Source organism: Polypterus senegalus, chromosome 14 (genome assembly GCF_016835505.1).
Source record: "Polypterus senegalus isolate Bchr_013 chromosome 14, ASM1683550v1, whole genome shotgun sequence".
Classification (NCBI taxonomy): domain Eukaryota; kingdom Metazoa; phylum Chordata; class Cladistia; order Polypteriformes; family Polypteridae; genus Polypterus; species Polypterus senegalus.
Genome location: NC_053167.1, coordinates 66,781,212 through 66,805,021, shown reverse-complemented (window position 1 = coordinate 66,805,021; position 23,810 = coordinate 66,781,212). Strand labels below are relative to the sequence as shown.

Below are 23,810 nucleotides of genomic sequence, written 5' to 3'. Positions count from 1 at the left end.
GCCATGTAGGTTTGGATTTTTGTTCTCCCTAAATAATAAAAACCATCATTTAAAAACTGCATTTTGTGTTTACTTGTGTTATATTTGACTAATGGTTAAATGTGTTTGATGATCAGAAACATTTTGTGTGACAAACATGCAAAAGAATAAGAAATCAGGAAGGGGGCAAATAGTTTTTCACACCACTGTACATAGTTTAATGTACTAAGTAATTCATCTTAAAATTGGTCAGAGAATATAGAATTCAAAATTATTTCTAATCCTTTAATGGCGCAGTTTTAAGTAATATCAGAAGGGATGTTTAATGATAAATCTATTGTGATTTGTTACATTTTATTACTCGCACATTGACTTGGTTTGCTAATCCAGAACAAACTTAAACCAAACTCTCTCAATGGCAAAGCAATATCTTACATTATGTAAAACTAAATAATATTTGCTTATTTGCATGGAATGGTAAAAAGAAACCTCCACAGAATATTACAGTATTTAAATAAAATGTGTATATAAGCCTGCTTATAAAGGTAAAGAACATAACACACAGTAGTCTTAATGTAGCTCTGAATGATGCCTCATGAGATCTTGTCTGTAATAAGGCTGTAATTGAGATTAGAACAGATTATAATTAAATATGTGTTAATTTGAATATTTTCAAATACTGACTTTAAATGTCTGGGAGTTCTCAAATGAAGAATATGCTGTTCCCCAATAATTAAAAAAAAAAAAATGACAACATTCAGAAATGTACTATAAGGTGGCAAAATGTTAACAAGGAATATGTGTTGATCTTATTTTCTTTTGGTGTAAGAGTTTTGCCTAACCTCAGGCCATAATCTATATAGTATACAAGGTGAACTTGGGCTGACTGTAATTAGAGGCATCAGTTTTGTGCATGAGAAAATTTTGACATTCAGCTCCACATGAAGTATTAATAAGTGTTCAACAGCTTGTCTGCCACAAGAGAGATAGTCTAGTCAGACAGCTCCTTTAGTTGAAAGGAATAAGAGGTCAAAGCTGTAATCAGGCTTTTTTTAAATTAAAATAAAAATGATGCTTTTATTTTATTGGACAGTTGAAGACAAAGCTATTTTACCTACAACATACAACTAGACTGTTTCTAGTTTGGAATATTTTACAAATACCAGAGAGTGTTCTGAAAAAAATCTCACAATGGTACATATTCTGGAGTGAAGTGAAAAACACTGCAGACATATGAAAAGTGTAATGTAATTTGACAATATTTTTTAAATTTTGACAATTTAAACTATACTCATTTTCAGTGAACACCAAATTAAAAAAAAAAAACAGGCTTAGTTTTCAGTTTGCTAGTAGATGTCACTTTCAAATGAGAACGATTGTAATTTGGTGTATTTTATATCCAGCCTTTTCAGTTTTGGAACACTGTAAAAAATGAAATAAATCCAAACACTGAACTGAAACACGAAGTGGGCAATTTGTAACAGGATTGCTATAACCAGGCTAATGCTAGTGGTTGTGATTCCATCTTTTACACAAATAAAAATCTCCATTCGTAAAGGAGAAAACAACCAATTCAGTGCAGCCTCTATGGGATTTTAAAAGCTCCTTTAATTATTCAATTATTAGAATGAACACAAAAAAGAACACAAACAGTTTCTTTATAAATATTGCTGGTTGTATAAAGAAAAGAAAACCAATTACGGTAGATTTTGATGTTAAATCAGTATTTAAAATTTAACAAACATAATAAATAACATTTAAATTATTTTTTGCTAAGCACTAGAAACTAGAAAAATGCCATTTACATCAGCTATTATTGAAAATGTAACATATAATCTCTAGCTATGTGGAAGAAAACAAAAATACTGAAATTAAAATCCCATTTACAAAAAAAAAGAAATATGTGAGAAAATTGTTTTAAATAGACATATGAAAATGAGTACATTTAAGTTATACACTGATACACCCAATCTACTGCATTATTAATTACAGCTTGAAACAAACTGGGCAGATAATATTTTGCTAAACAGGATCTAAGATGTACCTGGTTTACAATTCGACAGATCTCCCCAATTCTCTTTACAATCATTTGATGTAGCTGTAAGTATTCTGGAACCTCATCTTCTTCCTTAGCCCCTTCATCAATGACATTTAAGACATCCACTCTTGCAATTTTCGGAGATCTTAACAATAAAAACATAAGCAAACAGAAGTAAAACTGAACAAATCAACCGTTGATAAACTTATTAAAAGTGATGGAATATTCTGAAGTATTCAGAAGTAAAACTGAACAAATTAACAGTTGATAAATTTATTAAATGTGATGCGAGTATTCTGAAGTATACATTGAAAAAATATGATCAGAGACATATGATGGTAATATGTTTATATTAATAACAACTTGCACAGTTTATTACTAGCCTATTTTTGTTTTCAGTGTTTGGAGTAACCATGTCTTCATGTTATAGAAGTAAATAGTTCCCTTTTAGCACTGATTCATCTTACTTTTCCCTGTACAAAAGACTAAGTAATGAGCATTTTTTTAACTGTTGTGATCCTGTTCGTTATATAAAAAAGTCTTATTTTTTTCAGTCCAGATACGACATACATTAACTCCACTTGTGCTTGTTGGTTACTACCTATATTTTGGAGATTTTGCAAAAGTCATCACACTGAGATAGATGGTGTTCATTGGTTGGAATTGACAACACCAGACTTGGAGTGCTTCATGTTCATGTACAGTATATTGAATATTGATGATTGAATATATCTCAATCATTTGACTATTGCTTTTTCACCCTCAGGCTCTCTTGCCATTCCAGTAATTGGTTAAGTGGCCAAAATCTACAGCAACACTAGATGCATTTTACAGTGAATGGGTTATTCTCAAATAAGAGGACATCTAAAGGTACACCTCTAGCATTTCAAAATAGAAAGTCAACACTAAGCAGTTTATCTGTCAAAGCTAAAAAATAAAGTCCTAATAACTGACATAAACTTCTTTGAACAAAAGATGTCAAACTGAAGCTCCACCGCGTTGGGACTAATGATATTAGTTTTCATGAATATAGGGTATATAGTTGCTTCATCTCAATGTATACACAAGCAAATTGTCGAATACAACATAGAGTCCTTCACATCAAGCCAATGTACATTTTGTAAAATGTTGTCTACTAAACAAGAAAACAGCATGATTCTAATATTGCAGTTTGATATGTCTTATGATATTTGGCTTAAACATACAAAAATTATTCAGCTATTACAAATCAGGTATCCCTAATCTGAAATGCCCGGGACTGGCAGTATTTCAGAATTTGGATATTTTATTTTGGAATATTTGCATATACATAATGAATTATTGTGGGGACAATCTTGATCAAGTATGGAAATTCAGCTAAGTGACAACTCCTGCATAAAATAATTTATATCACTGAGCCACTGTTAATGTTGTGACTTCTATGTGGGTAAGGAAAAGAAGATACGTGAGCCAGAGAATGCAGTTAAGAAAAAGAACAGTTAATTAGGATGGGACGTTCAAAACGAGGGAGGTAAGGAGGGTCAGGGACAGAACTTGTTCTGAATAAATATTGAATTATGTACACCTTTCCCCACTGTTCCTATTCTGGCTGGGGGTGGGGGGAGGGGGGGTGTCGGCCATCACAAGCTATTGTGACTGCTGTTACTCACTTTGGAAGGACCATTATGCACAGCAAACTAAAACTCTTTCTCTGTCCACTCTCACTCATGACGATCACCCTGCCACACTACCATGCTCATTGTTCTTCCTTCACCTTACCCATTCTTCTCTCTCATTCCTTTCTGGGTAAGTCTAGTACCTCTGGGCTCATACATTTGGTAGTCTGGCATTGGTTCAAAGTGGCTGCTTACACCCCTCCCATAGCTCTAGATCACACTGTCACTTTCTCGGCATTGTGCTGCCATATGCATGGTAGCCATAACAGAGTTGCTACATTATAAGGTGCATTGACTTGACAAACATATTAAACCTCAAAAGTTATGAACATAAGATATAGACTTTATTATAGTTCTCTTTTAAGACAACCAATGTTGCATTTTTGCATGGATGAACTTTTTGTTTTTTCATCTGTTTATATCTGCTACTTTTTTAGAGAACTGGCCAACAGGTCAGGAAAAGCTCAGCCAACTTTCATTTAATCATACCTTCTGTGCTGGAAGCCATTAACCAACTGACTGAGGTGCTACATTCAGTTTTCGTATGCTGTGGGTGTACATACAAAAAACTTAATATGTTTTTACCAACATAAAAAGGCTATTTGTAACAATGTCCTGTTTTCCTGATGTAATCAGAGCAGTTTATTGAAGCCCTACTGCAATAAAGGCACCTGACAAGAATAAAAGTGTTTTTATTTTCCGTTAACAATCACATTCTATTTATTAATCCCCAGAATGCCGATGTACTAAAACCAATATTCCTCTCAACTGAGTGGCTACACGCCAGCCAAGCAATTTTAATGAAGCCAAACATCTTTCAGAGGTACCTTACAGTTGCTATCATGTTGCTTCACAGGGGACAAAACTTGTCGACTGTGTTTCATTGATTAGCAGCACCTGATAAATTATGGAAATCTCCAATCTCTGAAAAGTGTGTTGTTTTATCATAATGCTCAATGGTTTACAGAATACCCCGAGATCATCAATCATGCATCTAAGCTTCACAAGGACACATATACAGGATGACTGAGATTTATAAAGGTAAACTGTGTAGAAATGTGTGTATGGCAGGTTTTATGAATCAGATTTTTTGGGTATACACATTTTTATGTTTTATGGTGTGCACATATTTTCACACTCAAATCCAAGCAAAATTTTATAAAAGAGACACTTACTGTTGAATTATTTACTTGTGACTTCATGTCAGTGTTCAAAATATTTTGGATTTTGGAATTCTGAATTAAGGATGTTCAATAAATCAGCAAATCAAGTATTAGAGACATTATTGAGTGGTGGTGGATTGAAATGGCATTAATGAAATTATATTAGAGCATTATAATGGCATGCTACTCAATCAAACATAACAGATACAGCCATTTACTTTGAAATAAATACAAAGGAGAAAAACAAACAAAATCAAAACAAGGTTCAACTCCCTTTTGATCAGCTCATTGACCTAAAATACTATAAATGCTCAGGTAAGAGAGAGAGAGAGAGAGAGAGATAGATAGATAGATCCATAAATATTTGGACAGAGACAACTTTTTTCTAATTTTGGTTCTGTACATTACCACAATGAATTTTAATTGAAACAACTTAGATGCAGTTGAAGTGCACACTCTCAGCTTTAATTCAGTGGGTTGAACAAAAAGGTTGCATAAAAATGTGAGGCAACTAAAGCATTTTGTTTAACACAATCCCTTCATTTTAGGGGCTCAAAAGTAATTGGACAATTGACTCAAAGGCTATTTCATGGGCAGGTGTGGGCAAGTCCATCATTATATCATTATCAATTAACACTAGAATTACCAGAGCCTACGAAAAAACTCGTAAATCCGTCCCACCTTAAATCGCTTCTTAAAACCGTTCTCACCTCTCCGCCAGCGTCTTTTGTTAATCTAAATGTGCTGATAAAAGAAAAGCTGCAAGTAGCTGGCTATTCCATCCCCCCACCGACTTAGAATGTGCACAAACTTCTCCCTGCTCATGCCTTGATTGATTATCTGGGAGTGAAGTTGAGTTTTAGAGTGGAAATATTAAATCACTGTTTGGAACACACGCATTTCATGTCTGATCCGTTTCTACAGTAAACTGTGTAAACACATTGTTAAAACATAAACGTTTTTTATATTCTAGTAGTAGATGACAAAATGTAGGCATAAACTATATAATGTATGAAGCCTGAAGTCCAAATATCAAAGAAATATTTTCACAGAAGGTACAAATCTAACACAATAATTGCGCTTTTATTCAAAAATATAACTGCAGAAACAAAAAGCCGTCTTAACATGCGATATTGACACATGTTTATTATGACTGCCTCCGTGGCGCAATAGACTCAGCTGCAGACTGGGAATCAAGAGGTCACGAGTTCAATTCTGCACCTCTTCGTTTTAGTCTTACTATTAGAATAAAAACATACATTTGATGTCAGTCTGTAACAGCCAGTGTAATTTATGATACTTGTAAAGGTTAGCTTTGTTTTTTTTTTTTATTCAGTTTTATTATCTCGGCCGCGTTCACGAGCCCAAACACACCCCACCCCCGCATCTGATACTGCTGTTTTCACATAGATGCGCTGTAACAGAGGTAAACTCAGCTCCCTTCTACATCGGAGCAAGAATGCACATACCATTGCTTGCATACAAAAGTGTCAGCAGGCACTTTTCGTGGCATTACACACATTTTTGCGCATGCCTTCTGCACACTACTTGTGACTGTAGGCTTTAGGAAGTAAGTAAATAAATAAAGGTAAATTGTGTCATAAAATGATTTCTTCAAAACATCACATATATTTGTCTCTTTCTTTTATTAAAATGTGCGTTGATCACCGCCAGCATGTTGTAGCATACAGCATCTGGCTACCTGTATGTTCTTGCGTGCACCGAATAAGAGACAAATATACAGTCTGACTGAGAGAATCAGACTGAAAAAAAGCAAATATTTAGAAATGCCATACTTTTACAGCTGATCAGACGCTGTTCGTTTTCAAATAATATTGCATTTCTCTCTATGCTGTGGTTTCTATTACACACCTTAAAGAAAGAGCCAATATATGTGAAAACATCATCGCACAAATGCAATATTATTTGAAAACGAACAGCGTGGCCAGATGCTGTATGCTACAACATGCTGGCGGTGATCAACGCACATTTTATAAAAAGAAAGAGACAAATATATGTGACATTTTGAAGAAATCATTTTATGACACGATTTACCTTTATTTACTTACTTACTTCCTAAAGCCTACAGTCACAAGTAGTGTGCAGAGGGCATGGGCAAAAATGTGTGTAATGCCACGAAAAGTGCCTGCTGACACTTTTGTATGCAAGCAATGGTATGTGCATTCTTGCTCAGATGTAGAAGGGAGCTGAGTTTACCACTGTTACAGCGCGTCTATGTGAAAACAGCAGTATCAGATGCGGGCGTGGGGTGTGTTTGGGCTCGTGAACGCGGCCAAGATAATAAAACTGACTAATAAAAATAAAAAAGCTAACCTTTACAAGTATCATAAAGTACACCAGCTGTTACAGACTGAAATCAAATGTATGTTTTTATTCTAAAATAGTAAGACTAAGAGCAGTGCAGGATCAAACTCGCGACCTTCTGATTCCAAGTCAGCAGCTGATTCTAATGCTCCACGGAGGCAGTCATAACAAACACGTGTCAATGTCGCATGTTAAGGCGGCTTTTTGTTTCTGCAGTTATATTTTTGAATAAAAGCGCAATTGTTGTGTTAGATTTGTACCTTCTGTGAAAATATTTGTTCGATATTTGGACTTCAGGCTTCATACATTATATAGTTTATGCCTACATTTTGTCATCTACTACTAGAATATAAAAAACGTTTCTGTTTTAACAATGTGTTTACACAGTTTACTGTAGAAACGGAACAGACATGAAATGCGTGTGTTCCAAACAACGATCTATTATTTCTACTCTAAAACTCCACTTCACTCCCAGAAAATCAATCAAGGCATGAGCTGAAAGAAGTTTGTGCACGTTCTAAGTCGGTGGGGGGATGGAATAGCTGGCTACTTGCAGCTTTTCTTTTATCAGCATATTTAGATTAACAAAAGACGCTGGCGGAGAGGTGAGAACGGTTTTAAGAAGCGATTTAAGGTGGGACGGATTTACAAGTTTTTTCGTAGGCTCTGGTAATTCTAGTGTTAAGCAGATAAAAGGCCTGGAGTTGATTTGAGGTGTGGTGCTTGCGTGTGGAATATTTTTCTGTGAACAGACAACATGCGGTCAAAGGAGCTCTCCATGCAGGTGAAAGAAGCCATCCTTAAGCTGCAAAAACAGAAAAAACCCATCGGAGAAATTGCTACAATATTACGAGTGGCAAAATCTACAGTTTGGTACATCCAGAGAAAAAAAGCAAGCACTGGTGAACTCAGCAATGCAAAAAGACCTGGACGTCCACAGAAGACAACAGTGTTGGATGATCGCAGAATCATTGCCATGGTGAAGAGAAACCCCTTCACAACAGCAAACCAAGTGAACAACACTCTCCAGGGGGTAGGCGCATCGATATCCAAGTCTACCATAAAAAGAAGACTGCATGGAAGTAAATAAAGAGGGTGCACTGCAAGGTACAAGCCACTCATAAGCCTCAAGAACAGAAAGGCTAGATTGGACTTTGCTAACGAGCACAGTTCTGGAAAAACATTCTTTGGACAGATGAAACCAAGATCAACCTCTAGCAGAATGATGGCAAGAAAAAAGTATGGAGAAGGCGTGGAACAGCTCATTATCCAAAGCATACCACATTATCTGTAAAACACGATGGAGGCAGTGTGATGGCTTGGGCGTGCATAGCTGCCAGTGGCACTGGGACACTAGTGTTTATTGATAATGTGACACAGGACAGAAGCAACCGAATGAATTCTGAGGTGTTCAGAAACATACTGTCTGCTCAAATCCAGCTAAATGCTGTCTAATTGATTGGACAGCATTTCATGATACAGATGGACAATGACCCAAAACATACAGTCAAAGCAACTCAGGAGTTTATTAAAGCAAAGAAGTGGAAAATTCTTGAATGGCCAAGTCAATCACCTGATCTTAACCCAATTGAGCATGCATTTCACTTGTTGAAGACTAAACTTCGGACAGAAAGGCCCACATACAAACAGCAACTGAAAGCCGCTGCAATAAAGGCCTGGCAGAGCATTAAAAAGGAGGAAACCCAGCATCTGGTTATGTCCATGAGTTCAAGTCTTCAGGCTGTCATTGCAGGCAAAGGGTTTTAAACCAAGTATTACAAATGAACATTTTATTTCCAGTTATTTAATTTGTCCAATTACTTTTCAGCCCCTGAAATAAAGGAATTGTGTTAAAAAAATGCTTTAGTTGCCACACATTTTTATGCAATCTTTTTGATCAACCCACTGAATTAAAGCTGAAAGTCTGCACTTCAGCTTCAACTGCATCTGAGTTGTTTCATTTAAAATTCATTGTGGTAAATTACAGAACCAAAATTAGAAAGAAGGGGTGTCTGTCCAAATATTTATGGACCTAATTGTAGATAGATAGATACAGCTGTGCTTGAAAGTTTGTGATCCCTTTAGAATTTTCTATATTTCTGCATAAATATGACCTAAAACATCACCAGATTTTCACTCAAGTCCTAAAAGTAGATAAAGAGAAACAAGTTAAACAAACGAGACAAAAATATTATACTTGGTCATTTATTTATTAAGGAAAATGATCGAATATTACATATTTGTTACGTGGCAAAAGTATCTGAAACCTCTAGAATTAGCAGTTAGTTTGAAGGTAAAATTCGAGTCAGGTGTTTTCAATCAATGGGATGACAATCAGGTGTGAGTGGGCACCCTGTGTTATTTAAAGAACAGGGATCTATCAAAGTCTGCTCTTCACAACACATGTTTGTGAAAGTGTATCATGGCACGAACAAATGAGATTTCTGAGGACCTCAGAAAAAGAATTGTTGATGCTCATCAGGCTGGAAAAGGTTACAAAACCATCCCTAAAGAGTTTGGACTCCACCAATCCACAGTCAGACAAACTGTGTACAAATGGAGGAAATTCAAGACCATTGTTACCCTCACCAGGAGTGGTTGACCAACAAAGATCACTCCAAGAACAAGGCGTGTAATAGTCGGTGAGGTCACAAAGGACCCCAGGGTAACTTCTAAGCAACTGAAGGCCTCCCTCACATTGTCTAATGTTCATGTTCATGAGTCCACCATTAGGAGAACACTGAACAACAATGGTGTGCATAGCAGGGTTGCAAGGAGAAAGCCACTGCTTTCCAAAAAAACATTGCTGCTCGCCTGCAGTTTGCTAAAGATCATGTGGACAAACCAGAAGGCTTTTGGAAGAATGTTTTGTGGACGGATTAGACCAAAATATAACTTTTTGGTTTAAATGAAAAGCATTGGAGAAAGGAAAACACTGCATTCCAGCATAAGAACCTTGTCCCATCTGTGAAACATGGTGGTGGTAGTATCATGGTTTGGGCCGGTTTTGCTGCACCAGAGCCAGGACGGCTTGCCTTCATTGATGGAACAATGAATTCTGAATTATATCAGAGAATTCTAAAGGAAAATGTCAGGACATCTGTCCATGAACTGAATCTCAAGAGAAGGTGGGTCAAGCAGCAAGATAACGACCCTAAGCACACAAGTCGTTCTACCAAAGAATGGTTAAAGATGAATAAAGTTAAAGTATTGGAACGGTCAAGTCAAAGTCCTGACCTTAATCCAATCGAAATGTTGTGGTAGGACCTGAAGTGAGCAGTTAAGGCGAGGAAACCCACCAACATTCCAGAGTTGAAGCTGTTCTATATGGAGGAATGGGCTTAAATTCCTCCAAGATGGCGTGCAGGAATGATCAAAAGTTACCGGAAACGTTTAGTTGCAGTTATTGCTGCAAAGGAGGGGTCACACCTGATGCTGAAAGCAAAGGTTCACATACTTTTGCCGCTTACAAATATGTAATATTCGATCATTATCCTTAATAAATAAATGACCAAGTATAATATTTTTGTATCATTTGTTTAACTGGTTTCTCTTTATCTACATTTAGGACTTGAGTGAAAATCTGATGATGTTTTAGGTCATATTTATGCAGAAATATAGAAAATTCTAAAGTATTCACAAACTTTCAAGCACAGCTTTAGATAGATACTTTATTAATCCCCAAGGGGAATTTCACATACTCCAGCAGTAGCATACTGATAAAAACAATATTAATCAAAGAGCAATAAAATTGCAGTGAAGTAAAAAAAATGCAAGGTGGAGAGTGTGAGGCAGGTATAACAGTCTATAATCTTGTAATTTACCTCCCTCCAACCCCCCCACCCATAGGAGGAAAAAGGGCATCCTGGCCGGGAAGAAGGATGTGTTATTACCCGGTTAGGAGGCCAAAAAGGAATGACAGATAGGATGGCCAGCTGGATTAGGAAATAACTTTACTCCTGGACAGACTAATATGTTGGATGGACCAACAGAAGCTGACAGTTGGGAGTGGTTCCACCCCCCATATGCCAAGTGGCAGTGTGCCTCATATGGGAACCCAGTTGGGGTACCCACAGGGATGCTTAGGAGATGGAGTCCGGAAGGGCATCCCTGTTGGGGTCCCTGGAGATCGAGAGAGGGCAGTCAGAGGAGAACCTCCCTACTTTCCTTATGACCTGGAAATGTTCACCAGAAGACAAGGCATGGCACCGGAAGCACTCCTGGGTCTAGCAAAAAAGGAAGCCCGCTGCCATACATGGACAATTCAGAGCCAAGTGGGCGAAACTGAACAGAGGTAGAGAAGGAGACAGAATTGTTAGTTTATTGTTCATTTATTTTATAATTGTGGCTTACATTGGGAGAGAACTGTGCAAAATGCGTATTAACGTGTGAAGCATTGCTGGGTCTGTGGTTTGGGGATATCTGTGCCCCCTTGTGGTCACATAATATAATGATGACCAGCTGATGAATAATTACTTATTCTTAAACCAAGTTTCTGGATAAGCACTTCTTCAAAAAATGGAAGCAATTAAAATGCAAAGAGATTCATCCTGGTTTAAAGCTTAAAAAAACAAACATTCATCATGGTTTAATACTGCCTAAAACTGAAAGTATTAAATGGTATACCAGAGTTCTTCAATATGCAATGATTATTACTCCAAATAACAAATGAAGACGTTAGCAGTCCTTAATTTTTATTTAGAACAAATTAATCTCACAAATAATAAATTCATAATTCCACATAATATAAGCAGAGATGACTTTTTGGATTTCCTTCATAATGCATTTTATTGTGATTTATTTTTCTCACATTAAGGGGAAAAAGTTCTTAACACTAGAATCCCTGAAGCCTACGAAAAAACAAAACAAAAGACGCTGATGGAGAGGTGTGAGGGAATTTAAGGTGGGCCAGGATTGAGTTTTTTCATAGGCTTCAGAGATTCTAGTGTTAAAGTTGGTACTAGTTTAGTACATAGTAATGCAATAATGTTGAATCCAATTGAAAGGCTTCAAAGTTCAGTCTGGGTGAGTTCTTGAGAAATATAGGTGTTACCTTTCATATGGAACTCGAACTAAAAGTACTCTAATGACCATGCTGGTTTCAGCTGTGATTAGAACTATTTTTAAAATCTCTATTTGACAATTAAAGCCATAAATTGCTTAGCCCGCCTCCCCACTTTCATAGGAAAATTTATGAATTCCTGTTCCCAGTCTCAAGTTACAGGTCTGCCAAAATTTCACTATAGATAATTAAGGAATTAAAAACAAAACCAACTCACCGACAATGGGAGTATACTTCTACTCTATCCTGATGAATCTTCACAATTAGCCAAAAATTTGGCATTAAAGGGCAATGCTGATCTTGTTCATTCATTGTAGTACCTTCACACTCAGAGTCACTGCTTCCACCATCATAACCTAAATTAATGAAAACAGGTGTAAATAGTAATAAGCAGACTTATAGTATAACATATCCAGAAAGTTTTTTTAGTAAACATATTTTATCAAAATAGAGTTAATTGCTGTGCAATTTATGAATTTCGTTTATTTAGCATTCATTTCAGACTAGAGGTGTAAATGTCCAAGATTAAAGAACTTAAAATAATGCTGTCCATTGCTAGGTATTCTCTGTCTGCTAAGAGACAAGCAGTTTAGTTCTGAACCTTTCTATATGCAATGTAATATCCAACAATTTAAGAGCCTGTGGCTGGACAAAAGGAGAAATCACATATACAAGAACATTCTAGAAATTACAGTAAACATCCAACTGAATTTTATTTTTCAGTCCAGAAGAAATAAGAGAATTATACTGTAGCTTGAAATTAGCTCTTTACATGACAATGAATAGTTACATAGTGAGGCAGAAGAAATAGCATAAAAACTGACAAGTGATTTATAGACTTCAGGCAATGGTAGGGCAATACTGTGTTAAGTAAATACATGATTATAGAGAGTAAATTCAACAAGCTTGTGGTTTGATATGCCCTTAATGGATCCAGAGGGATGTGAAATGTTTACACCAGCAGAACAAATAATGATTAGTATATTTCCACATGTATGAGGAGGAAAATCAGACAGAAGAAGCTGTCGTATAAAATTCAGCAAGTCCAGACTTCAGAAATAAAACTGATGACAAATTTTGGAAGGTGATAAACCATGACAAACAAAACTGGAACAACACTAAGTTTTATAGTTAACACTTCAAAGGAAGTAATCTGTAAAAAGCTATTCTCTGTAACTGACAAGTGTTCGTGTAATATGATACAAAGGCCACCACCCTTAAAATGTAATTTGGGCTTTATGAAGTATTTGGAGCCAAGGGTAAGCATGTTCAGGTGTATATAGACATTGGCTTTTCTCAAATTTCACAGACAAAGAAAGTCTAGTTTATTTTCAAGAGACTAAGAGAACTTTGTTTGTAAAAAAGTTAAAAAAGGGAAAGATCAACCTAATGAAAATTTGATTCTGCCATTGATGATGAAGTTCATTTTAAATTTTATTACACCAAAATGAAGGAATACAACCATAATGAACACTGTTTACATTATTATTCTGGGTAAGATGCTATAACCAGGGCAAGGTTGTAAACTTCAGGAGAGGGTCGAGCACAACAGTTCAGATGCAGAAGTTTGTATGATGTGTGGGTAAAAACCATCACACAGTAATTGCTAAAATTGCCAAGGTAAGTGATGCTGTAACACCAAATCCCATTCCCAAATAAATTCCTTAGAGTTTGGATATTTAGCATAAGCTCAAGGACGCTATCTTTCATTCAAGACTCAGTCAAGTAAAAGTCACGTTAGCCAGCAGGCTACAAAATCCACCATAACCCAGTGTTAGGTACGAGAAGGTGGTAAAACATTTTTGAAACAAGCCTGGTAGCCAATAAACCAGCTAGAAAACATAGACTTACTCACCCAGTGAAAGCATGCAAGTGGTAACGGGGCTGAAAAAGGTAATGTTACACCAGCAAAAGTAGACTACTGTAATCCCATGTTTGTAGACATACAAATCTGTCACTTTGCTTACCAAACTTTCCCCTATACCTTAAAATAGGTTGACTATGTAATCAGCTAATACAGTCAAAGCATTACAGAGGAATCCAGTGGTAGTTTTTCGATAAATTGTCAGCTTTGGTTTATTTTGGGTTTATTTTTGTTTATTTAGGCAAACAGTAACAGCTACAAAAAATAGTCAGACAGACAAAAATGCCAATCTGTTCTTCCTCCAATCAGAAATAATAAATCTCCTTGATTCAGCAAAGGTATCTTGACTACAGCACTGTTAGAAGAAAACTGACATCTTTCATATACTGTTATTTCAAATTTGGTCTCCAAATTAAAAATATGGATGTGCTAATTAATGGAGCTTTGTTCTTCCCTGGTTTAAATTCCAAACAGTAACAAATGTTATGAGAATGAAGCTTGTTCAATAATTAGATAGTGTGATGGATAGCCGGGGCCCATGCCCGGCCAGGATGCCACTGCAGCATATGTTCCAGGGGAGCGAGCATAGGAAAGACAATATCTCTCCCTGGGCGCCAGATAGCAGCCTCCCAGGGTTACAGTGGTGCCTTGGACTCCCGCAGGGTTTCATGGGAGTTGGAAATTGGTGCAGCCCTGTTGGGGTCTGCAGGTGCCACCAGGGGGTGCTGCAGCAGGAGCTGCCAGCCCCTTTTGGGCACTGGTTTCGCCACACCAGGAAGTGCAGCCGGATGTCGGCAATCAAGCACCTGGAGCACTTCCAGGTACCCAATAAAAGAAGCCAGCAACCACCACTCATGGGCCAGAGTCGGGTGGAAGGTGAACGAAGTTAGGGAGAGGAGGAGGAGTGGTGGTAAAGAAGAAGAAGAAAGTGTGTGGTTGTTTGGTGGTGCTTTGGTGACTGTGTTGTGGCTGGGGGACACGGGGAAGACGTGCCCTCCAGCTGAAGAAAAATAAACAGTTTATTTATTTTACACGTGCCTCCGCGTCGGGACAGGCGCCTATATAGTGCCTTTGTTACAATAGATACAGTGGAACCTCGGTTCACAACCATAATTCATTCCAAAACTCTGGTCGTAAACCAATTTGGACCATTCCAGACTGTACAAACTATATGTAAATATATATTTTTTTAGTTTTTAAACACAAATATAGTTAATTATACCATAGAATGCAAAACGTAATAGTAAACTAAATGTCAAAACATTGAATAACACTGAGAAAACCTTGAACAACAGAGAAAACTAACACTGCAATAGTTCGTGCTATAGTGCTAGGAACCGCTCGCTAAAAACACTTTTTTAATGAGTTTTAAGCACAGGGAAAAAAATGAACATTTGAAAAATCCGTAATTTAATAAACCACCAAGAAAAGTAACATTGCCACAATGCACGCTATGAACCGATCGAACAGAACAGAAAACAAAAACAAGCCTTTTCTACCTTATGCGTCCAGCCCTCCCTCTCTTGCTGGCTCGCTCGCTCTCTCTTTTATGTGTGCGTGTGTCTCTCATTCGTGAGCCTTCCTGCTGTGTGCGCCTCTCTCTAGCGCGTGTGTGTATGTGTGTGCCTCTCTCTCACACGCCTGTGTGTGTGTGTGTGCCTCTCTCTCACGCCTGTGTGTGTGTGTGCCTCTCTCTCATGTGCCTGTGTGTGCGCCTCTCTCTCGTGTGTGTGTGTGTGTGTGCCTCTCTCTCGCGCACCTGTGTGTGTGTCGCGCGCTCTCTCTCGTTGGCTGCACAGGAAATGCACAGGGAGATACTGAACAGGTACAAACCCAAAGGGAAACTGGCTTGTTCGTATACCAAGTGTGTGGTCATGAACCGAGGCAAAAGTTTGGCAAACTTTTTGGTCATAAACTGATTTGTACGTGTACTGAGACGTTCGTGAACCGAGGTTCCACTGTATTTGGTATATCATAATAGAGACCACAAGCATCTCTGCGTTAGTCAAAACACATAATGTTATATGTTAAGCCTGTACCACCTGTCTGGTTACACCGTATTTGGAGGAATTCAGTACATGCTTAAAGAATGATAAAGAAAAAGGTGAGGCACCACAAGTGTCAACTTATAATATTCCCTTAGCACATGAACACTGCAAATCACCAAAAACTTGTTCTGAGGCAAAAATCTAAAGACAGAATACATCTTAGTCAATCATTGCTGCCACCAACTACTTGATGGAATATCTTTTCACAATTAGTAAAGGTGGGGATGGGAGGACTGGAGCACATATACAGCAGCAAGCCACAGTACTGCTACAGATGCTATGGGATATTTATATGGACTCGAAATGAGCCACAGATGGATGGTTTATGTAATGTAATATGATATTGAAAGTGGTGGAGTTTTTACTAAAACAATGTGCTCAAATCAATTTGTCAATGCATTTGTTTTTGTGAAAACTTTGATAAAAGATGTAAAATGTTTACTCTTGCAGCACTGCAGCACAAGATTTAAATGAACCTTCACAAGATTCAAATTTTACTTCACATTATATACAGTATATATATATATATATATATATATATATATATATATATATATATATATATATATATATATATATATATATATATATATTATATATTATATAAATCTCCCTGCGTGGAGTTTGCATGTTCTCCCCGTCTGCGGGGTTTCCTCCGGCCCGGTTTCCTCCCACAATCCAAAGACATGCAGGTTAGGTGGATTGGCGATTCTAAATTGGCCCTAGTGTGTGCTTGGTGTGTGGGTGTGTTTGTGTGTGTCCTGCGGTGGGTTGGCACCCTGCCCAGGATTGGTTCCTGCCTTGTGCCCTGTGTTGGCTGGGATTGGCTCCAGCAGACCCCCGTGACCCTGTATTCGGATTCAGCGGGTTAGAAAATGGATGGATGGATGAATATTATATAAATATATATACACACACACACAGATATAATATAATATATACACACACACAGCTAAACATTAATAGCATATTTACCGAGCATATCAGAGTCTAGGCTCCCTTGGCTTGAAACCACACTTTGAACACGACTTGGTCTTAGCTTCCCAGAGACTGTAGGAAAAGTTAGTAAATAAGAACCAAATGAAATCATAATGAATATGGCACAAATTAAATATGGAATTTTGTTCATATGCCTTTAAAGTCTAAAAATCTAGCTAGGAATATACAATGTAGTACATGAATCTGATACTAATAAGCTTAGTTTTTGTAATTCTTGAGTTTATAAGTGAGTTACAACCTTGAAACCTTCATATAAATATGTGTTTAAATTATTATAACTGAAATAAACATTATATCATTTAAATGAATAAAAAACAGATAACTCACAGTGAGCTGCTGAATGGACAGAATCAGCCAGACTAGTAGCGGAAGGAGTTTTAGGTGGAGGAGTACACGTGACCTCTTTCTCGCTATTGCTAGAAAGATGCAGGAGGCCAGGAGTAGATTGATTGATCTCAGATTTCAAACATTCTTCATTCCATTCCTGGTCTAAAAACGTATTTAACTGTGAAGATGCTGTGGTATTATGCAAATCAGTCTTCTCATATTTGTCATCTTTTGAAATAACACTTTTGCTTTCTGGTTGGGAAATATTACCACAATCTAATGATTCAGTTACAACACTGGAGAACTCTGAAGTTGTTGTTTTTTCCGTTGCAGAAACCTAAAAGCAGAACAATATGCATTTTTCCTTAAATTATTACCAATTTAGACAAAAATAACATTAATATTTAAACAGTTTGGCAATCAATGGAGATATCAAAAAACAAAATGAAATACCCCTTGGTGATTAGAGAGCCAGGGTGATATAGAATTGTTGAGGTACACCCATATTGCCTCTGGGTACATCTTCTACCAACATTAAATAGAAAGTTGAGAAACTATGGGGTTGGGGGAAATCTGTTTGTAATGGTCCTAGACCTGATGTACTGTCACGGCCAGTTTAGTGACAAGGAGATACAGGAGAAGAAAGGAGTAAGAGATGTTGTTACGGTGTATAAAATCTGTACATTTTGGTTTTCCATTATATTTTGTTCGAGACAAGACAACAGATGAACTAAAACAAATCAAAGCAGATTTTCTTCCCTTACACTTTACTTTTATAATAGTTGTTCACAGCTTAATGCAAATTTGGTATTACAGCCTGGGAAAGGATGCTGAGCTGATACCTCAGGCTATTGATTACTTTACAGATGGAAATCTGGGACATCAATTGGGTTTACGGCCTGGGAAAGGAAAAAATGAGGCAATATCAAAGAACTTTATTACATGCAGAGCAAAATTCATCCATCATATTGATAGCCAGCCAATCAGATGCATGTGTTGTGAAACCAAGGCATGACATTTCATAATAATTATGCCTTGGTTTGAGACAGAAAAGAAGCAAAGAGAAGAAAGAGAAGAAGAAAGTACAGAAGAAGAAGAGGAACTGACGAAGATGGCACTGGTCATCAGAAAGGCATCATGAACATCGATTGCTAAATCAAACGCCTCCCTGGGACATTCATCCTTGTCATCTGTAACTTTTTCATAAGCTTTTTCTAAAGACTATATATATTCAGACTTTCCTATCAGTACCTATTTTTCTATTATTCTTTGTTCCAGTGGTATTATTATTATTCTTGTAATAAATACCATGCTGCTTTTAACTTTCTATGCTTTGTCTTAATGTCTAGAGTGATTGAAGTAATAAGTGAGATTTCTTTGAGCACCTGGTGACAGCCGGAGTTTTGCCATTATTTCTGTGCTGCGGGGTTTATAAGGCTGTGAGTGAGGGCGCCACTCAATAGTTAGGGACAGTACGATAAAGGTCTTCTTGGCTGATAAATGGCCTATAGTCAAGAGTGCTGAATCTTTGTATGTTTAAATGTATTCTTGTAGACCAAAAGTAATATTTAGGTCTGAGATATCACTAAAACATTGTATGTTGTTCGTGCCAAAAATAAGTAAGTCTCTTGAAGTGCTGAATGACAGGCTGTTATTCCTATAGCACTTGTGTGGTTTAAAGTGCTAAGGGTAAATCAGCGTGTGTGTGTCATTCATAGGGCATGGTTGTGGTTAGGGTCAGTGTGTGTGTTTATCTATGTGTGTGTGTGTTCATCTTAAAAGTGCAACAGTAGACCAACCCGATAATGAACTTGATGAGAACATTTACCCTTGAGAAAACAGGTAAAGGGTAAGTAGAGGGAAATACTACGATAATACAGATGTGAATGGCAGCATATAAACATTGAAAAGCCTTACCTTTGAATGTGAAACTGGAAGTGATAAAGCAGAGGTAAACAGCTTTATTAAACAATATTTAATGAATTGAAAATATAATATTAGGGTTTGTTTTTAGGACATGTTATTATTAAATTAATTCTGTCATCTTCTATGTGTTTTGCTGTTATTAGAGTAAAAAATGCAAGCCATTTCTGGACTACAGAATGCATAAAATGTTTTCCCTGCAAATTAATGATAATCAGTTGTTCAGGTTATGAAAATCACATTACGAGGGGGTCTTCAGGAATGGATCACCTTCATGAAGTGGGGGAAGCCTATGCACCTTTTTGCAAAAAGTTGTTTTGGTAAACAATGTACCAAAGCAAAATTTTATCTTCCATGAATTTAACTGAAAATTACACTGAAAGGTACAATGAAAAACCCACTCACTGAATCTTTATCATTTTACTGCCCCTTGATGAACACTATGTGTTTTGGCGCAATAAATATTTTTCCTTCTGCCAATGTATGGCATGCAAAATTTCAGCAAAGAAAATAATATGAAAAATTAAGTATTATTTATAATATCATGCTTGTGATTGTTGCTCATTCTTTGCGTATAGCCAAGACAAAAGTATCCAGCTAAAGCTAATGTGTAAAAAGTTAATAGAGGTATAGTGAGAAAGTGTAGAAACGTGATGCAGCACAAGCAAGTATTACCTCATCTGTCTACCGGAGCTGGGAAGACAAATGATGCATTAATCAAGCAATTACAACTTTTGTACAGCTGGAGTATGGCCTAGGAGATATGAAGCAAATGCAACATAAAAGCTTTGACTGAATGTCTACTATCTTGATCACTTTTTAATTTTAAAATAACTGTATTATCTTGTTTTTATACAGATGGGAAATGAAGAAATAGATGAAATGACTCTCACTTTTGTTGTTATAATATTACTTGTCTGCGGTGGGTTGGCACCCTTCCCAGGATTAGTTCCTGCCTTGTGCAATGTGTTGGCTGGGATTGGCTCCAGCAGACCCCCGTGACCCTGTATTCGGATTCAGCGGGTTAGAAAATGGATGGATGGAATATTACTTGTGTGACAACGTACAAAAATTGTACTGTTAAAATTAGTAACATAACTTTAAGAATGAGTGCAATATAATAATGCACAGTTCTTAAAAAAATACACTGAATCAGTAATACTATCAATCTGGTTTAAATAAGTAAAAGAAATACAGAATTTAAATATACTCTGGATAATTTTGCTACTGCTAAGTGTAGAAAGCCTTAATTGTTATATTACTTACCAAAGAGTTTTGTGCTTTATCTTGTTCTAGATTATTTGTTAGTTTTGTCTCCTCCATAGCAGCTGGGCTCTGATTAGTCTGTTGAGAGGTTCCTACCATTTTGTTAAATCCCAAACTACGCACAACCTGCTGTGATTTTATTGTGCAATCCTCTAGAGGGTATCCTGAATTGACTGGTTTATTATCTACAACACGTTTGGCGTTTTCCAATCTCTGAGCATATAGCCGACTCACAGACACATAGTAAAAACTGTCACTTTCTTCATTTAATAAATACCCTGATAGTGACATTCTACTGAACTCCTGTAAGAAAGGAAATAATGTTATTAATGTTTCACTCCAGATTCCCAATGAATAGTGTAAAATACATTGTTAATGTTAATGTTGTATCCATTTGTACAGAGTTATGTTTTTCTACAAGTATTTATTAATGTCATTCAACATAAACATATGGCTACTGCTTTTTAGCTATACTTTCTTATTTTTTTACAAATTACTTTGTGAAAGTGTTTTGTTTTTGTATTAATACTTTCTGAAGCCAATTTAACTTAAAGTTGAAAACAGATTTTATCTTAATCTTTGTTAGATACAACATTATTATTCTTTTATAGTAAATTACTTTATTAATATCTCACCTCCTTGAACTTTGCCAACGACTGATCTGGACCAAACACAAACTGCAGTGGAATAACCTCAAAGCGGCAGTTTTCCCGTTCCTGTGAGTTATATACATGATCTGCAACCTTTTGTAGTACCAATTTGTTTATGACCCTTAAATGGCGAGTAGCAGAAACAATCTCATCTTCCAGGACCCACCGGATCTGTGATGATTGAGAAAAATACAATTTAAAAAATACCCAAGCCAGTCTTCACTTTCACTGAAAGCAGAAGTGGATTACATACCCATGTTTATTTCCACAAGCAAGTTCTCTAATTTGACTCAAGGGATTTTATGCTAAAAGAGATACCCACTTTTTTTGTAAACTAGATTTCCAACCATCCATTATCCAACCCGCTATATTATAACTACAGGGTCATGGGGGTCTGCTGGAGCCAATCCCAGCCAACACAGGGCACAAGGCAGGAAACAAATACTGGGCAGGGCGCCAGCCCACCACAGGTAAACTAGATTACTTTCTCCTCAATTTTAAGACCATGGTATTTTGTCATTTTTATTAAATTTTTATTTTTAAAAAGCTTCTATTTGAATACTAGATTTTTTATAAGACACGTTTTCTCTAATTAGTTGCAATTAGACAAAGTTTACTCAAACCCCATAGCGTAACCTTGATCCAACTTGGTGTTATTATACGTTTTTAGTTTCAGAGACATATCCATGTTCTCTCTTCTCTCTTAATCTCTCTCCTTATTTTCATACTGGGTGGTCAATGTATATGATGAAAAACCAATTAATGATATTGTGAGGTTTCTGAACCCTTTCAGGACACCTACCTTCCCCGCACCCCCACCTCCTTGGGACAGCACGCCAAAGTGCATCTGCCACGTCTGTGGAGGACTGCTTCTCTGTTGCAGAGACAACCACAGCTTTGCAGCGCAGCAGCAGAGCGCCACAGAAACAACTGCAAACTGATCGAGATTGTGCTATACGCTCCTGTCATGATGGGTGATGCAAGGGACATTACAATAGCAGGGAACAGTATAACTTGGCCACTGACCTGGCCCTGACTATGCCCGTTTGTTGTGTCTGTGTATAGGAGAGTGGTAGCTCCTGCTGCAATAAATAACCCTGCTGTTCCTGTTTCAAGTTAAATAAAGCTGGTTTTTGCTAAAGTACTGAGACTCAGACTCATGTTTGGGGTGCAAGACAGTGACTCACATGCTACAATATGCAATAATGGGGGATACTTTAGAAGAATCTGTTTTCTCTTATATGGCAATAAAGATGAGATCTCATGTATCATGAATTTGGATTTTTGGAGCTGGTTTTGTTTAGAAGAAATTTAGTGAAGAAAAAAAAGATATAGTTATATTTATTATCTTTCTTGCTTCCCTTTCATTTTGGCTAATCCTTATATTATTATAAATTCTATTTAAGTATTTATTGTTTAATAGTGATATAGTTGTCCTCATGTTGTACTACCATTGCTTTGCTACAGTAGCAGGTTGCTAAGGGATGGTTAATGGAAGTTTTGGCAGTTGAAATCATCAATGGGCTGGTACTTAAAAACATAGTACACTGAAGGTAACTGTGCAAGATTTTGGATATTATATGTGCTAGTGCTTGCTTATAAAGTAAGAACAAACACCTCCTCCTCATGCATTTTCTTAGGACTATGATTATTTCCGAAGAGAATAATCATCTTTTCCACTTTCCTACCTGTCTGTAGACTTTGATTATATATATAGATATATATATGGAAAAACTCACTACTATAAAAAGAAAAATGATCAAAAAAGCAATTAATTATTTTTTTGAATACATATGCAGACAAATATACAAATGTATATGTATGTCAAGACTTTTTAAAGGCTCTGAAATCATATTTTAATTATCAGTAACTACTACAAACATATTTCACAAATATACCTCATCCATTGTAGCCAACACAGCTTGTTTATGAGGAATTGGAAGCTTGGAGAAAGGATCTCCTCCAATCACCCTGTTAAAACAAACACACATATTATACAGCATAATTCAATCATCTAAAATTATGCAAGTAATCAATAACCTAAAGGACACTACAGTAATGCACATGTTTACTACAAACCGGATTCCAAAAAAGTTGGGACACTATACAAATCGTGAATAAAAACTGAATGCAATGATGTGGAGGTGCCAACTTCTAATATTTTATTCAGAATAGAACATAAATCATGGAACAAAAGTTTAAACTGAGAAAATGTATCATTTTAAGGGAAAAATATGTTGATTCAGAATTTCATGATGTCAACAAATCCTAAAGAAGTTGGGACAAGGCCATTTTCACCACTGTGTGGCATCTCCCCTTCTTCTTACAACACTCAACAGACGTCTGGGGACTGAGGAGACCAGTTTCTCAAGTTTAGAAATAGGAATGCTCTCCCATTCTTGTCTAATACAGGCCTCTAACTGTTCAATCGTCTTGGGCCTATTTGTCGCACCTTCCTCTTTATGATGCGCCAAATGTTCTCTATAGGTGAAAGATCTGGACTGCAGACTG

The 23,810-nt window shown here is 36.7% G+C and overlaps 1 protein-coding gene across 7 annotated transcripts in view; it reads right to left on the bottom strand.

The window, feature by feature from the left end:
- Nucleotides 1-23,810, bottom strand: part of szt2 (SZT2 subunit of KICSTOR complex) — a 337,146-nt gene that overhangs the window by 182,899 nt on the left and 130,437 nt on the right. For 6 of the 7 annotated variants that reach the window (XM_039735449.1, XM_039735443.1, XM_039735448.1 and 3 more), the window contains 7 exons: nt 23,198-23,270; nt 21,285-21,470; nt 20,650-20,952; nt 17,461-17,797; nt 17,110-17,184; nt 12,440-12,578; nt 2,024-2,162 (listed from right to left, as the gene is read on the bottom strand). In XM_039735449.1, coding sequence (XP_039591383.1) covers nt 2,024-2,162; nt 12,440-12,578; nt 17,110-17,184; nt 17,461-17,797; nt 20,650-20,952; nt 21,285-21,470; nt 23,198-23,270 — 1,252 coding nt within the window. The remainder of the gene's footprint in view (nt 1-2,023; nt 2,163-12,439; nt 12,579-17,109; nt 17,185-17,460; nt 17,798-20,649; nt 20,953-21,284; nt 21,471-23,197; nt 23,271-23,810) is intronic. The other variant, XM_039735447.1, reaches the window with a different exon arrangement.